Source organism: Saccostrea echinata, unplaced genomic scaffold (assembly GCF_033153115.1).
Source record: "Saccostrea echinata isolate AGI-Se365-2 ecotype Australia unplaced genomic scaffold, CSIRO_AGI_Sech_v1 ptg000030l, whole genome shotgun sequence".
Classification (NCBI taxonomy): Eukaryota; Metazoa; Mollusca; class Bivalvia; order Ostreida; family Ostreidae; genus Saccostrea; species Saccostrea echinata.
The window spans coordinates 5,519,502-5,536,476 of NW_026889779.1; the positions used below are offsets into that span (position 1 = coordinate 5,519,502).

General features: G+C 32.0%; 1 protein-coding gene across 1 annotated transcript; it reads left to right on the plus strand.

The window, feature by feature from the left end:
* Positions 1–7,443: 7,443 nt before the first annotated feature.
* Positions 7,444–16,138, plus strand: LOC133196032 (uncharacterized). Its single transcript, XM_061331983.1, has 7 exons — positions 7,444–7,507; positions 12,299–12,453; positions 12,588–13,803; positions 14,087–14,224; positions 14,329–14,427; positions 14,597–14,688; positions 15,734–16,138. Exons 1-7 carry the CDS (start codon positions 7,444–7,446, stop codon positions 16,136–16,138), a joined length of 2,169 nt encoding a protein of 722 aa, XP_061187967.1.
* The last annotated feature ends 837 nt before the right edge of the window (positions 16,139–16,975 follow it).

Here is a 16,975-nt window from a genome sequence, read left to right on the forward strand (position 1 = left end):
CAATTTGGAATGTGATTGGAAGTGTCCTGTAGATGTGTAATAATATTTTTCATCCGGGGGAGGGGGTGTCAAAAATCGACATTAAGTTGGAAAAGCCAGATTTAGAGATGGAAAAGCCAACTTTAGAGTTGGAAAAGTCTGATTTAACGTGGCACTTATACGCGTAGGTTCCCTGAACTTCTCTCACATTGTTGCAGTAACCAACTTATCTTTTGAAATACAATCAGTGGTGTCATGTACATGTGCATTAAGGTTTCGGAATTTTCAACTCGCTGAAATATTAATATGCAAATTCGTTGATTATAGACAACCAATCAGAAAGTTGGAACTCTCTTATTCTGAAAATACGTTTATTATTTCGCTATTTATTTTAATATCATGAGGCCATTAAAACGTGCGAATTTTGTAATAAGTCGATAGAAGACAAGTCGTACAGGTTACTAGCATCAAATACCAGTCAGGAATAATATAGGCGTACCTTTCTCAAACTGCTAAATGCACCTTTGAGTGGATTTGTTTGCAATTGGTATGTTAACTACGGAAAAGCATTTATTTCCGAACATATACTTGTTTATATATACGTAACTTAAAGTGTGACTCGTTGATATGCCATCGCGATTCTGTACAGCAGCTAATCAAATGACCAGTTACATCTTGACATCCGCTAACGGTATCACACTTAGGACGTTTGCACCGGCACATCATTTGACAAGTATATATGTAGATGTACATATTTTTCATACGCAGACAAAATTCCTATAAATTTCTAGTTCAACAATTAATTTTAAGAACAAACTAGTGGTTTTGTTCGACTAGAAAATTAATCTCTTTAAGTAAATTTTACATTGAAATTTCTCATAAATATTTCATTTTGAAACGAACTTTCTTAACACCCTGTATAATAGGAAGAACATTGATTTAAATTTAACCTGATGCTTTTCAGCTTATAATTCAAAAGTGTTGGTCTTTGAATTTTATATAAGTATATATTTTTGTAACATGAATAATGATTTTCCTCTAAACTCGGGTCAAGTGTGGTATAAAATATTTTAGTTCCTGCGGATTTATCATATTAATAGCATGTAAATCATATACGGTACCAATTTTGATGCACCAGATGCGCATTTCGACAAATTATGTCTCTTCAGAGATGCTCATGCCGAAACGTTGGAAATCCGAAATAAATATTGTATAAATATCTATATTAATAAAATATATACATTTTCATTAAGTTTTAAAATCTATGATGAATATGGGTAAACAGGTCAGCAGGTCTACAGGTAAACAGGTCATCAGGTCGACACGTGTAAATATCAATAACTTAATATTCATGACAGAGACTCAATTTAACTTGTCTAACTTCTTTCAAGCTTACTAACAGTTAACCTGTTCACTTGTTAAACTGCTGACCTGTTGACCTCTTTTTATTCGCTTACATGCTGACATGCTGACCTGTACACATGTAAATTTGCTTACATGCTGACATGTTGAATGTCGACCTTTTAATTTACTTACTTTTTAATTTATTTGAATATATCATTTACCCAAGTAACATAAAAAGTATAATGTTTGCATTTATCCTTATGCATGCACATCATTTATCCCCACTAGTAAAAGGCAAAGGATTACTCTAAAACAAAAAAAGTAAAACAGTTGGCACATTCACTTGCTTTAAAATTATTAACACAGGTAATTATAACGTTTTTCCCTCTATAAAACCATCTTTATGAATGTATTCTTCTCATAATCAATAGATGTTCTTTCACAACTTTTTGAAATTCAATGCAAAATATTTTAGAAAATAAAAACATGAATGATCTCTTTAAAATTTTTCTGTATAGGCATATTTTCATGTACTGATTTATGTTCATTCTTCCCACGTACAACTTTTTATATATTTCTTCTATAATGTTTTATACGCCCTAATGTAGTATAGAATTTTTTTTACTTCGTCATGTTCCCTCCTTTCCTATGATTAATTTTTCTTTTTTTTTCTTCAATTTATCTTATGATTTAAGGACTATCTCTACACTCCACCCTAATTGCAGGGTACTTTTGTGTAGTTAAACTGACCATTTGACATAAAAAGAGAATAAATTGTAATCTGCACTATTTGACATAATATAAAATAAATCCAAGTATTCTTTACATTATAATTAGACCAAGATAGAGTAGTTGAAAAGTTTATTTGCATGTATTTTCTCCATTTGAATAAGCAAAACCGAATCTTCTTTATTATTACTTCATTATCTTTGAAGATTTTTCATGGATAAAAAAGGCACGCTCCCTATATCAAAAATAAATTAGTTAATTTCAAAACACCCTCCTTTATGTTGTATAATTTTCTCAAAGTCAAAAAACATTTTCCATCAGTGTATAAAGGGTCCTTAACGGGCTTTAAATTGTCAAAGTCCTGGAGCTTCAAGGGACTATCTCTTATTGAAAGGCCGATATGGTGAGAATATTTTTTTATCTTCATTGAACGCTCGCTTTTTAATGGTCTCATAGAAATTTTGTACAGATTCCTTTTAATTTTATACGGATGTTTACGGTATTCATCACTAAAATGTTTCAATTGTGCTTTGTTATGCTTCAAAATGGTATCAGGGATATAAATGATTAGATCTAACCCTTTATTGAGTTTCTTCTCTTGTATATGTGGGGAAAAAATTGGCCTTTTGATTTTTATTTTAGATTATTTTTTCGATGCTGGTTTAAAAAGTCTTAATAAAAGAAATATAAAACAATAAAATCCTCCCAAAATCACTTTTTTGTCCATTTAGATCTAAACCAAAAAAATTATATACAAGTTTGTTTGTTTGTTTTTTTTTTTTTTTTACAAAAAATACTAGATTTTAAAGTGACCCTATTTTACATTATTGTGTTGCACTCCCGACATCTGATATGTATTTTATTTAATATTGTTTTAAAAATTATAACACACAATAACCCATTCTTTGTAAATCAGTTCGTCGTTTTGATATTTTTTATCATTTACGGCAAGTTTTTCATATTTTCAGGACTTAAAAACAGGATTATTTGCAAAGTGTAACATATATATACATTGTATTTAAAAATATGTTAATGAAATGTATGGAGATAACGAACAGTATTCATTCTCAAAAGTCTATTAAACAATACAAATTTTGGATTGGAGCATGGTAAATTGTATTTGCTGACAAGGTCATTGTATCGACCATAGAACGTACGACATGACGACTTTAAACGAGACTGCTGATATTCTTGTTTCATCAACTTGTTTGTCAATAACATACCTCGTTTTAGAAATTTTTTATACGTAGAGCATGCTCTTGCGTATCAAATCAACTGAGAGATATAAACCCCATAAGCAGGTGATGAAAGTATAAAGTATATTGCTGCATAAGTAAGGGAAGTTGACGATTGAAAAGTTAAAGCCATCACGTTTATCATAAAACTAGGCTGTTAGATTTCCATTAACGTCTTTTTCTAGTAAAATATCCAAATATGAAACAGATGTGTCAGATTCTGTGGTATCTTTTATTTCAAGCTCACTGGGATATATCGTATCGACATACGAAAGGAAATAACCATTGTTAATTGACAGTACGTCGTCGATATATCTAAATGTCGAGTTGAAAGCCACAGCAAGTGTTTTCTTCTTTTCACGTACAAAATTTTGAACAAATTCTGCTTCATATGAATACAAAAAAAGGTCTGCTAATAACGGGACGCAATTGGTACCCATGGGAATTCCAATAGATTGTTAGAAGACCTGGTCTCCAAAAACCACATAGATACTGTCAATCAGAATCTCAAGCATCTTTTTAATATCAACTTCAGAGTACCTGTGTGTACAATCAGAATGTTTTTTAACAAAATAATTTTGCAAATGACCAATGACAAGGTAAGTAAATTTACGAGCTCCATTTTTATTGGAAAATCAGCTGTCAATGATATCAAAAAGCCTTTACTTTAATTTATCGTGGGGAATGGTTGTATATAAAACTAAAAAGTCGTAAGTTTTTATGTTGTTGATTTTGGTAATTTTTTTTTTATTTCAAATTTTCCAAAAGTTCCTTGGAATTTTTAAGTATCCACATTTGATTTACACCACTTCTCAAATATATTGTTGCACAGTACTCCTAAAGTTTCTCCTTCACTACAGTTAATATTTTTTGTGAGGAGTAAGGAAAGAGGCTTAGTAGAACATTTACTGGAATCCGCTATGTATCTTTGTTTGTAAGGACTTTTATGAAGTTTCGGAGTCCAGTATAGATATGGTAATTTAAATCCATGTTGGTTGTTGGGAATATTAAAAAACCCATGTTGGTTGTTGGGAATATTAAAAATATTCAAAACGTACTGACATATGATTTTGAAGGATTTCCTCCTTAGAAATGGAGCTATGAGTATAAGTCGGATTACCACTTGTTGAATTAAATCCCAGTTCCTCTAAAATACAATTTAAAAAAAACAAAAGGACAATGTTGTTACATGCTTTGTCAGCAGGGACCAGTACATACTGATCGTGTAATCTATTTAATTCTTTTTTCACTTCTGAATTATTGAACACAGAAAGATAGTTGGTTTTCATTTTGCCCCTCAATCGCTTAATGCGAGATTTTAACATACATCCGATATATTTAATCCATTCTGACAACGTGTCAAGGTCTTCTTTTTCATGTCTGGCTCATCGCCTGGCGTAATCTTTCACAGAATCCATAATATTTATGAAATTTTGACGCCTGTTAAAAGATCGGGTTTCCCAAAATTTTGGCCTTTTTAAAATGAATGATTTAAGGTCCTCATTATTAACTATATTTACGTCACCAGTAATAACGTGTCCAGCAGGACTATAGTTGTAGGGTGGAGAAGAACATGAACAGGAAGGAGGATTAAGTCATGAAAACTCTTCTCTGAATTAACCGTCAAATGTCTGTAATTATTTCATAGACATAATATTTTGACCATCAAATAATATCAAATATTTTTTTCGATTTATTTTTTTTTATTAAAGGTAGATAAAGATCATTGATAATTATAAAACAATTTTGTTGCACTCCTGACTACAGTAAAATGAAAAATTAAAACCATAGAACACAAAAATTCATAAAGTGTTGGCAACATCAAGTGGCAACGATATTGTGCAATGTTTATAGTCCTAATACATAATTAAAACACAGGAAAGTATTTAAACTTTGCTTTATGTATCTTGAATGATTCCCTAGACATAATCTACACATCAATTTTTTATTTATATTTATTCATATTTGATCAGCAATAATTCTAACATATTTGTTGCTCTCCTGACTAAGAGCATGGAAGTCTTTAAAGTAGAATTGTGAAGCGAAAATTACATCAACACTTGTTCTGTTGTTTCCTTTGTTTCCGTGAATTTGAGGTGGAATTACTTGAATTTTATAACAATTTTTCAGTGTGTTTATTTTTTACATTAATAAAAAAAACTTAAAAAAAAAAACCACACAAAAACAAACAAACAAAAACTAAAAACACAAATACACACACACACTCACACACACCCACCCAAACACACACACACATAAAAACACATCTGAATTAATAATATTAAAAAAGAGAAGGATTTTAATAATAAAACTGTCAATGATTAATACTAAATTATTCAAATTAGATCATTATTAATCAAAGAATATTTCTTAGCATGAATAGAAGTCTTTTCATCATATAACTTGAAACTTGAAAAAAAAATGTGTTGCACTCCTGACCATAGACATAATTATAGATCTGAAACACAGAAGACCCTGCAATTGATAAATCTATTTGGTGAAAATGTTCTTTGTCTCTTTATTTTCCAAAATAAAAATCACAGAATCATATACTGATAAAAGTTTTTTCATGCTGGGGAGCAAAACATCAAATGTTACACTCCTGACATTATTGGGTATTCACAGATACTTGACTCTTATTAATGCTGCTTGCGATTGCTGCTTGCTACAGTCTATATTTAAAGTCCAATACTTTGAATATTATCAGGAAAGATTTTATTTCCAACATAAACCATTATTATCTATTTCGCAGATCTTCAAAAAATATTGAATTTTCAAAATGTCACAAAAAAGATGTTGCACTCCTGACATTTTTAGCATCAATTTGGGCATAACTTTTTTTGTAAATTGAGATACGAATGAGATATTTAACAGGTACTTAGCCACTATCTAAAGACATATGGTCAGGCATTTTCATTTTCACTTTCTGTATTTTTAGTGCAGATTGATATATGTAAATATGTTTGGTCATTTTTTTTTAATTCACTCTTGAAATGCTTTTCATTTTTCCTTTTCGGGAAGATAAAAATTGCAATTATTGGCGCTTGAGTAGAAATCGACCTTTTTTTAATGGTGAACTTTTTTCTCATGCATATGCAATAATTCGTTTCGTTTTCGTTGAGCAGAAATTGACGTACCATATGTGACGATTTTTTTTGGAATTTTAATAAAATGGTTTTATCAAAACAGCAGTCCTTTAAATGTAAATCACAAAACCGGGATGAAAAAAATATTTCATGCATTTGGATTAGTAATGATTCATCTAAAAGATATATAAATTGGAAAGGCGTCTATACAGTTAAAGGTTTGATAAATCTAAAAAATTCCCTTTGAACCGATCTATTGCCATTAAATTCACGATGAGATTACTTTACATTTGTCCTGCTTTACGACTTAAAATTGTTCCAATTGGACATACTGGAATGTTAATTAACACTTACTGTCAACACCTTGTCAACAATATCAAATTTATCACACAAAAATAAAAACTGTTCGTTTCTTGTTGCCTAGGTACTTAGAAATTGAGTAGTTTATCTATCTATCTATCGGAAATTGAAAATACTTGCACTTGAAGCAGTTCTATTATTATTTATAACTTGATACATTTATTGAGTAATTAGATTCATATTGATTAATTTTAAGTCGAAACTGTTTTGATGAACTTTTCAATTTCTCGTTTACAAAGGCAGTTACTAAATGACAAATTAAGACAAAGTATTATTCTGTTCTGTCATCAGTATCAATACCACCTGTGTAAATCTTATGGTTACTTTACATGTTCTTATATTGCACAATCATTTGTTTTACCAATAACCCCAGTGTAAAAGATGTGACTGAATCTTTGTTCAAGAATTGTAAAAGTATGGGTTCAGTTTTCATCTTGGCACTTAAGTAAAATTTAGAATATGTTCTCAGTTAACGTATTCAATTCCGGCCAATCAGGAGCAAGAATCGATTTTTCGATGTTCTTTCTTATATATCATATAGCGAGATGTTCAGAAACAAAAGAAAGCCAATCTCAACAGTTGTCAAGGTAAGCTGAAAATTTGAAATACAAAATTTTTCAATTTAAGAACGTAAGTCATTTTGTCTGTAATCTGTAAATGTTTTGTATTTATGTTGTAGAACCAGTACATAACACCGAAACGCTGCAAACATGGACAAATCAAGTTCAAGTTTGAGTTCTTTCGCCATCACCAATCTCACTCTAAATGGAAAAGGTATAGATCTTTTACATTATTTGTTCCGATTTAAAAGGAAATGATTTTTGTTATATTTTTCATCATCTTGACTCCTACAAATTCTTTAAGAGGTTTTTTTTCCTGAAGTGTATAGTGTTGTTTAACTTGAATATTTAAAAATAATAAAGGTCGCTAATCAGATGTCCTTTTTAGTTTGGTACTTTCAGTTCAAGTGGTATTTAAAAAAGATTTTTAATATAATAGTCTTGTTTTCCACGAGCCTATGGTGCTGCCAGTATCTAAGTTTCTGGCACTTACCAATAAAAGGCAAAGTTTTCAGTTATCAAGTGTGTTTGAACCTGAGAATCTGAGGTTATGTTCTCTTTATTATTAAATTCTAAAATAATAAAAACGGCAGCAATGATTTGATATTATATAATTTCAAGTTTAATTGTTATATTGCAAAATAACATGTGAAGAAATGTATTTGTCAGTTATTTGACTAAATTGACTGCTCATAAACACAGTAAAAAAATCTATAGTAATATTTAACCTTCGTTTCAAATGTTCTGATAATGTTGTTAAAGTACGAGGTTTCAATTAGTGTTTGCAATATTCTGTGTAATTAAATTTACATCTAATGCGATTAAAGTCAAGATTATTTATCAGTCAGTCTGTTAATTAGTATCGGAAATACAAATCTGAAATATGGGATCATATTTGACAATAGGTTAATTAAGAATTTTCTAAGAATCAACATCAAACATTAACAAAGGGGTCTTGTCATTTGTCACTCATACATGTTTCTTGCTTTTTCTCAAGTTTTGATTTTTTATTTTGGTTAAGGCACTATATTTGTTTTAACTGTCGTCACAACCGAGCTACATAATTTTGATATAAACATATAAATCGTCGTACCTGCTTCAAAAAATACTTTTTCTTGAATAGAGACAGTTTTAGACTAATTTCTTAATTGTTTCTCTCAAGAAAATAACCAATTTCTACAAATTGAAAATATTACACAGAATTAAACATGTATTTAATCTTTATTTTTCCTCTGATTATTTTCAATATTTAATTATCAATGATAAAATTTTCATGTCATGTGTATTTCTAGATACCTCATATATCTTGAATCTTGAATAACCGATATCAGAGAAGAAAATTGGATAAAGTTGTAAAATAAGAGGCATGTCCTTTCATTGTTAAAATACTTGATTTAAAATAAAGTACTTGCCGACAAAAAAAAGAAGAAATTATTCAAGCCTTATATGTTTTATTTCTTAATAGCAAAAATGTATTTCGAAAATGAAGACAAAAATATAATTTTCAGGAGAATAAAATAAAACCAATTTTAAAATGTGAATCTATGAATTGGAACAAATTGACCCAAGTAAATTTAAGGTCAAATAAAATTATACATATATTTTTTCAATGAATTATTCTTAATTGCCTGAGGCTCTGCACCTATCATTTATGATATATTACTTGTAAGAAAGGCATTCTTTACACCATATTCACAAGGACTCTTTGTCAAACTTCGAAAATTCATGAGCGCAGTCACGTACCTTTTTCTTCATTCACACGATTGACGTAGGCCACAGAAATACTGTAAAGAATTGATACATGCGAACTGAATTTATTTAATTTAACAGCAAGGCAAATAGTTTTCCTTAGTGCACATGTGCCTTCTGTTATTAATTTGATATACAAGTAGATTTACATGAATGATCCTTCCTGGGGACAAAATGACTTGCCGTCCGAAATGTGCCGGATTTCAACAAAATCCTTGGCATGGATATCTATTTACGGATACCATAACGATCGACAACATTCAATCAAAACAATTAAAGAAATTAGTAGGTAGTCCTATCCACGTCCTATGTAAGTTTAGAGAGAAAACACGCTATCCCAGAAAATAATAGTATTTTTTCTTTTTATTTTTCTAAACAAAGATAAAAACGTAATCAAGAAAAACCCATACCTTGCAGTTCCAATACCGAAATAAAAAAAGAGATTTGTTTGTTTTTTTTTTACTCTTTATAAAAAAACATTTTCTTTACATAAATGTGTGCTTATGTGAAACACTGCCATTAAATCATCTTTCATTTTGGAAGATGCGCTTTCATTTCAATATAAAATATTTTATAATTCCGAAAAGCAAACTGTGAAAGAAAACTGTAACCAAAAATCTATGATTTGAATTGGATAAATAATACCTATTTATATGAGTTGAAGCAGTTCTACCCTGTGTTGAAAAGGGGCGATTTTGCAATGTGAAAGAGACATATCCTTTGTTACACCATGTTTATATCGTAAAAGAATTTTTGCAAAATAGAATGAATATGTTTGTTTATTTAGGGACTGTTTTTAAGTTTTGTGTGAGTTATTGGTGTGTAAATCACACAGACTTGTCACGTAGGCATATTTCATGAAACGCGCTAGCGCTTCATGAAAAATATGCCTACGTGCAAGTCTGTGTGATTTACACACCAATAATTCACACTAAACTTAAAAACATTCCTTATATTTACATTTTACATGTTCAAAAGCACCAAAAATATACTCAGTGTTTGAATTATTCGCTGTCCTATATCGTGGCATTTTTATTAACGTCTCTGTAGCTCATTGTGACGTCACTTTAGTGCCAGTTTCTCCGTGCAGATTTCTACGCGTGAGTATACACGAAAATGGCATTCAAAACAATTTCACAGTTGGCTTAGTAGAAAAACATAGCAAATGTAAATATTAGTATAACTTTTAATAAGGTAAGTAAGTTAAAAATTTAAACAAACAATCATTTTATATGGATGAAAAAGATCTCATAATTAATTTGAGTGACTACATCCGACTGTTGATTAATACTACTCAAACATTTTTGTGATTCAGTCTTAAGAATAGTAATAATCAATCCTGTTATACCCCTAGGTAAAAGTTTCTTTGTAACTCTACATGAAAAAAGTCCATCTCTTTGATTGTTCCGTCGGCTGTTAGACTGGAACTGATAAAATCGACTATTAGAAAAGTTCTCATTAAATAGGTTTAATAAAAGAGTTCGGCCTTAGTCAACAGTTTGCACACCGGTCCGACAGATCAACTGCTGCCCTTAAACCTTGTCGACAACTGTAAACTATTGTTATATCTCTAATTTTGTTATACACAATAGCCACTTTATTTTTTTTTTAATTTTAAGATCACAAATTAACATATACATGTACAATTACATATTTTATTGAACAATATTTGAACTTGCAACAAGTAAACTTTTAACTTCATATTAGAACTTGATTTGTCTCAATATATCCAATGGAAGTAAAATTTTAGAAAAATGAAACACATTAGATTGTTTAAATTTTTTTTTCAAAAAACCATAAAAAGAAATTACTACATTGATTTTACATTTAGAATTCCTATATCACACCTACGTGATAACAAGGGGGTAAAAAAAATCGAAAACACACTGTTATTTTTTTGCGTTGTTATTTTTTACCATGGTAACATGGTAACGACAACGTGCTGACATTAACGGTAACGGCTTTTTAAAGATCTTTATATTAATCAGTTGCGTGGACATTAGTACAATTTCATTGATTCATAAGGTGGTGACATGTTTAATTCATTTCTTAACTCACATCAACCTTTCAAACACTAACACACCTGTATATTTTGTGACAAAACATGTAAACAGTTAGAAAAGGTCTAACTTCGTTAGGTTGATTAAATCCATAGATTTGCGATCAACAGTCATGGGCGAGCGTACAATCACAGTTCCTATTAAGCGCTAGCTTTTTACACGTAGGAAAGCAAACATACACGTTTGATGCACAATAGATCAAATTCCAAGATTGTATTAGATACTTCATGGCATCACTTGTTTTTTCCATCTCTGGAAATCATTTATGTATGGAAACATGTTTTAAATATTATCAATTTCCTCTTGACTATATTTGTCCCTAAAATTAATTATTAGTCCCCTACCGGTGAAACCGGAGGGGACTATAGGTTTCCTCTGAGTCTGTCCGTCCGTCTGTCTGTCTGTCTGTCCGTCTGTCCCTCTGTCTGTCTGTCAGTCTGTCCCATTGGTTTTCCGCACTTTTTTCCTAAACGCTTGCAGATATTGAGCTGATTTTTGGTATGTGAGTGTATCTTGATGAGTTACAGATCAAGTTTGCATTTCGTTCCGCTTCATTCATTTTTGACGGAATTACGACCTCTTCAATTTTTAAGGGTTTTCCGCAATTTTCTTCTAAACGCTTGTAGATATTGAGCTGATTTTTTGTATGCGACTTTACCTTGATGAGTTACAGATCAAGTTTGCATTTCGTTCCGCTTCATTGATTTTTGACGAATTTATGGCATTTTCAATTTTTAACGGGAACCAGATTACACTTGCCGGTAGGGGACTAGTATTGCTAATGCAATACTTTCAGAATGCTTGTTTTAACTGAGATATCCAGCTCCGACACATCTTCTTTATCCAATTAATCCAGCAGGTAGTCAAGGTATTGCATATATTTGAAGCAATCAAAAAAATTCTCATCCTTTGGAAATTCATCCTTAAACTCGAGAAATGAAAGATTTTGAACATTTTCTTTATTCATTATGCATATGGAGATGTATGGGTATAGCCTAAATATCTTAAAATACAGGCAAACTTTCGAGGCTTTGCAATGTATAAGTTGCTCTATGGCAAACGTCGAGATAAGCAGATAATAAAAATAGAGCATAGGAATAATGTCTGTTTTTTATGTTTCGTAATTTTTTCTTTAGAAAAAAATATGTTTGAACTTGTTTGTCTTAGCATGCGATTCTAGAGTCTTTGTTTTTCAGGTAACATATGTAATACTGTGCCAGTCAGTGATCGTGGTAAGAGGGTACAAATGGTGAAGATGTTATGTCTAACTGTGTTACCAATACTGGCACTCTGGAGCTACTGTGTATACCAACTTACTGATTTAATATCTACCAAAACGGACAACGAAAAGGTATGCACAAAATATCAGTGAAGACCAGAAATACACAGATTTAAAAAATTGCGTATGAAACTACTAAGATTTGCAAAGTTTTATTAATAGAGTATTTAAAATTGCTGGCATCTTGAATTATTTTTCATTGACAGATGAAAGAATCTTTGGAATTCAGCATAGAAGTTGGCAGATTAATTCACCATCTTCAGAAGGAACGAGATTTAAGCATCCTCTATTTGAGTGCTCTTGGACCAGACACGAAGACATTCCTACTCAAGGAGTACCAAATCACAGACGAGTCCATAGACAGCATTGCAAGATGGCCAGGAAACCTGGATAGATTTAACCGCGAAGCATTTAAATCGAAAAGCAAAATGATGCAGCACATAGGTCAACATCGTCAACAACTGAATCATCAATCCTCAGATATCGATAAAGAAATGCAGTTCTATACTTCTATTATTGACATCATAATATACTGGGGATACAAATCTATTGTGGAATCCAAGTTTGCTGTGGTGTGGAAATCTCTCGTCGGCTTCCAGAAAATCACGACTGCTAAGGAAGATATGGGATTGGAGAGAGCGCTGGGGACCATGTTCTTTGCACGAGGTGGATTTGAAACTCACCTTCAGTTTGAACAATACAATATGAAGATCTTTGGCTTTCAATCCAACTACAAAACCGCACGTTTGTACTCTCCGGACGTTGATTTTATCGGATCTTACGGTATTTTTTCTAATGGAAGAAATGTCAGCATCATTTTGAATAAATTTCGTACATATATCCAAGATCATGGAGAAGAAGAACAAAATGTCAGTAAAATTGATCTTAGAAATGCCCGTTGGTTTTACGACAACACGTCTCTTTATTTGGACACACTTCTCAGCCTCCAAACAACACTAGGTAACATTTGTCTTGGAAAAGTCGACAAGATACTAGAAGATTCAAACAAAGACCTTATCATCAGCGCCTGCGTCTTGGTCTTTGTTTTAATCTCATGTTCTTTGGTTATCATAAGCACCGAAAATTTGACCAGCAACATACAGAAGTATGCTGTAATTCTTGTGGACAAAACAAAGGAACTGAATTTTGAAAAGAAGAGAACCGACTCTCTCTTGTACCAAATGGTACCAAAAGAAGTAGCAGACAAGTTAAAGAAAAAGGAAGGGATTGAGGCGGAGTACTTCAAATCTGTAACTGTTTTATTTTCGGACATCCATGGATTTTCCCTTTTGTCCATTACCCTGCAGCCCCTTGAGATCGTCCAACTGTTGAATGCACTTTATGGCGCCATCGATGTTCTCCTTGACAACAGGGATCTGTACAAAGTGGAGACCATTAACGATTCTTATATGGTAGTATCAGGTTGGTTGTCTTAAAGTATAATATCAGCGACAGACAGTGTGGGTTAAATCATTTTGCTTATGAAAGAACGTAGTGAGCTAAAATAGTTATCACGATAAGTTTGAAGTAAAATGTGTTAATATAGCTTCATATCTGATATCTTCATAAAAGCACGTTTGCGAGGCCTTACGATAGTATTGAAAAGTACATTTCAAGACTAAGGACATTAAACAACGCATATTTATTGCAAATATAAATTTGACACACAATCATTTGATTAAATATTGAAAATCTATCCTTTCAGGCCTGCCACATCGCAATAACAACAGACATGCTCACGAGATCGCCGACTTTGCTCTTTCTGTCCAGAGGATGATGAAAGAACAGACATTTTCCAACAATGAAAAGGGAACAGTCCAACTACGAATTGGAATAAACACTGGTAAAAATAAAATATATGTACAATTATGTAAAATTATTCAGATATATGGTACAGCAAGAATTACTTGCAGATAAACTTATTCACGTATATTTCTAATTTTACAGGATCATGCATGGCGGGTATAGTAGGATCCACGTTGCCGAGGTACTGCCTGTTTGGGGATACTGTAAATACAGCGTCCAGAATGAAGTCTCATAGCCGACGTAAGAGTTGTATTGCAATTCCATATAAAAATACACATTTTTAAAATTAATTTTGTATAAAAGATGTCTTTTTTAATTTTACCAAATAATTGTTATATTTAGATCACAATAAATATCAATGAACGCGGAACCTCGCTTACTTAACATTGTTAACCACTTTTATTTACAGCCAACAAAATAAACATCAGTCACACGACATACGTGCTTCTATCAAAGACCGGAAACTACACGATGAAGAAGCGTGGGACGATAGATATCAAGGTAAATAAACACACACCATACTGTGTCGCAATTTACATGTGTTTTGCAATGAAAAGGGTGACGGTAACAAACATTGATCAGTCTCAGAAATCCAGTGAATAACGCGAATCTTGAAAAGGACAAAATAGCGGGCTCTTGGAAACATCAGAGGTGGCTAGGAGGAGTAAGCATTCCCTGCCCTCCCTTACATACGCTGTTAACCCTCTTTATTGATCAGTATTTAACAGAGATAGTCATGTTTTAGAGTACTGTATACAGGGAAATTTTCGCCCCCGTTTTATTTTCGCCCCTTTCGCCCTACCCTCATTTGGGCGAATTTAAAACGGGGCGAATTCAAAGAATATAATTTTTTAAACAAAACTATGAGTGGGCGAATTTAAAACGGGGCAAAATTGTTTGCAAGTGTGAAAGGGCGAAAATAAAATGGGGCGAAAAGAACCCTGTATACAGTATTTAGATAACTCAAGTGAGCTGGATTCTATATTTAATTTGTCATCACAAATAGCAGCAACCTCACTTTCAAATGCTAGACATTTAATGAAGGATATGACTTACAAATTTCTTTGACCAAACTCGGCCGGGGGTTGACCACGCTACCTTTTAAACAGGAGGAAAAGAATCTGACAAACCATTGAGTTAATGGTGAAGAATTTAAAAACTACAGAGTTCTTATAGAATCCACATCGCCAACAGCTTTCACATTTGTGCATAGAAATCAAGAAAAATATTCCATCATAAATGCTCTGATATTTCAAAAATCCTTTTCACTAAAAATTCATCACATCTATTCACAGCTTCTTGCGAATAATTGCGAAGAGCTAGATAATACATTCATGTATAGTTGTAGATTCGATTTCTTTTACTGAATTCAATCTTGTGCTGGATAAAGTCTAGTTCCTCAATAAATATTTTGTTTGATAAAAATTCTTCAGTGGGACATACATGCATACTTTACAAACACTCTATGAAACAGAAGTCAAAAGTTAAACATGATATAGTAACTGAACATTGGCTTTTGTTTGACATTGTTACTCTACATTTACAGGGTAAAGGTGAAATGGTAACATACTGGTTGACTGGGTGTACATCGAGTGTAGAAAGTTTAGCTGACAGTCCCGTATCTAACAGAAGCGCCAGCAACGATCTCCCAGGGGAAATAACTCACAATAAATACGCTTTGGGCGCCTTGAGTTACAACCCCTTGCCTGGAAGAAAGCCAAAGAAGGATGAGAAAGTCACTGCAAGAGTGCCACCCAGCGGTGTGACGAAAGTTGCAGTCAAAAAGCATACGATTGCAAAACAGAACACCAAGTTATTTCAAGATGGGACAGAGAGTGAAGAAAACGGGGATGGACGTGAGTTTTCGCAAATGGAATTGGAATTGCATGATAAACCCTCTACAACACTTGAACAAGACGAACCAGCAAATCCTGGACCATCTATGGCTTAGGCATTCAAAATATTTGGTTATGATAGGGGTGTATATTTGAGTACTTTATAGTGCTACGTTGCCAACAATTAACATTTAACCGTTACAAGGAAAATCACGATATTTTGGAGACTTTATCGATGATTTATTTTTTTAAATTTCTTATTTGTGTTACCCTATAACCAAAAGAAATATATAGTATACTTAAAAATATACAAGCATTTTTCTCTTTGTTCAGTAATGAAATGTACTTTATTAAATATAATAATGTAATTTTATTATCACTTTGTAAATAGACCTCTTATGTTTGTGAGACCTTTTTAGGGCAATAAAACTAAATTTTAGATATTTCTTCTGTTATTAATAATATCACACCTTATTAATTGAACAGTCTGTTTGTCGACTTAGCGTCAACTTTAAGTTTTCAATTGAATCAATGTTATCATTCATTCAATTAATGCGCATAGATGCAACTGTTTGGTTAGTGATATCTTCAGTTCAGCATATTCATTATTCAATTGGTTGAAATATATATAGGAAAAATCTTTAAAAACCTTCTCAAGTACCACTGGGACAGAAAACTTGTGGAAGCCTCCTGAGGTAATGTAGATTCTAAATTGTTCAAATCATGCCCCCCCGGGGGGGGGGATCACATTAGAGAATCAAAAGTTTTACATTGAAATATATAGGGAAAATCTGAAACATAACTAGTGGTACGAAATATGTCAGTCAAAATTTGACTCAATGATACTTGTATTTGCTAATAATGTCATTATAACGACCATAAAATTTACAAAATGAGGACTTTAAACGAGATTGATATGCTTGTAACATCACCTTATTTGTCATTAGCTTATC

Bases quoted from the DNA above. Each gene is read 5' to 3' on its own strand.
- LOC133196032 (XM_061331983.1), top strand. From the start codon at position 7,444: ATGGACAAATCAAGTTCAAGTTTGAGTTCTTTCGCCATCACCAATCTC. The intron at 7,508-12,298 runs GTATAGATCTTT...TTTGTTTTTCAG, and splicing joins TCTCACTCTAAATGGAAAAG to GTAACATATGTAATACTGTG. The intron at 14,428-14,596 runs GTAAGAGTTGTA...TTTTATTTACAG, and splicing joins AATGAAGTCTCATAGCCGAC to CCAACAAAATAAACATCAGT.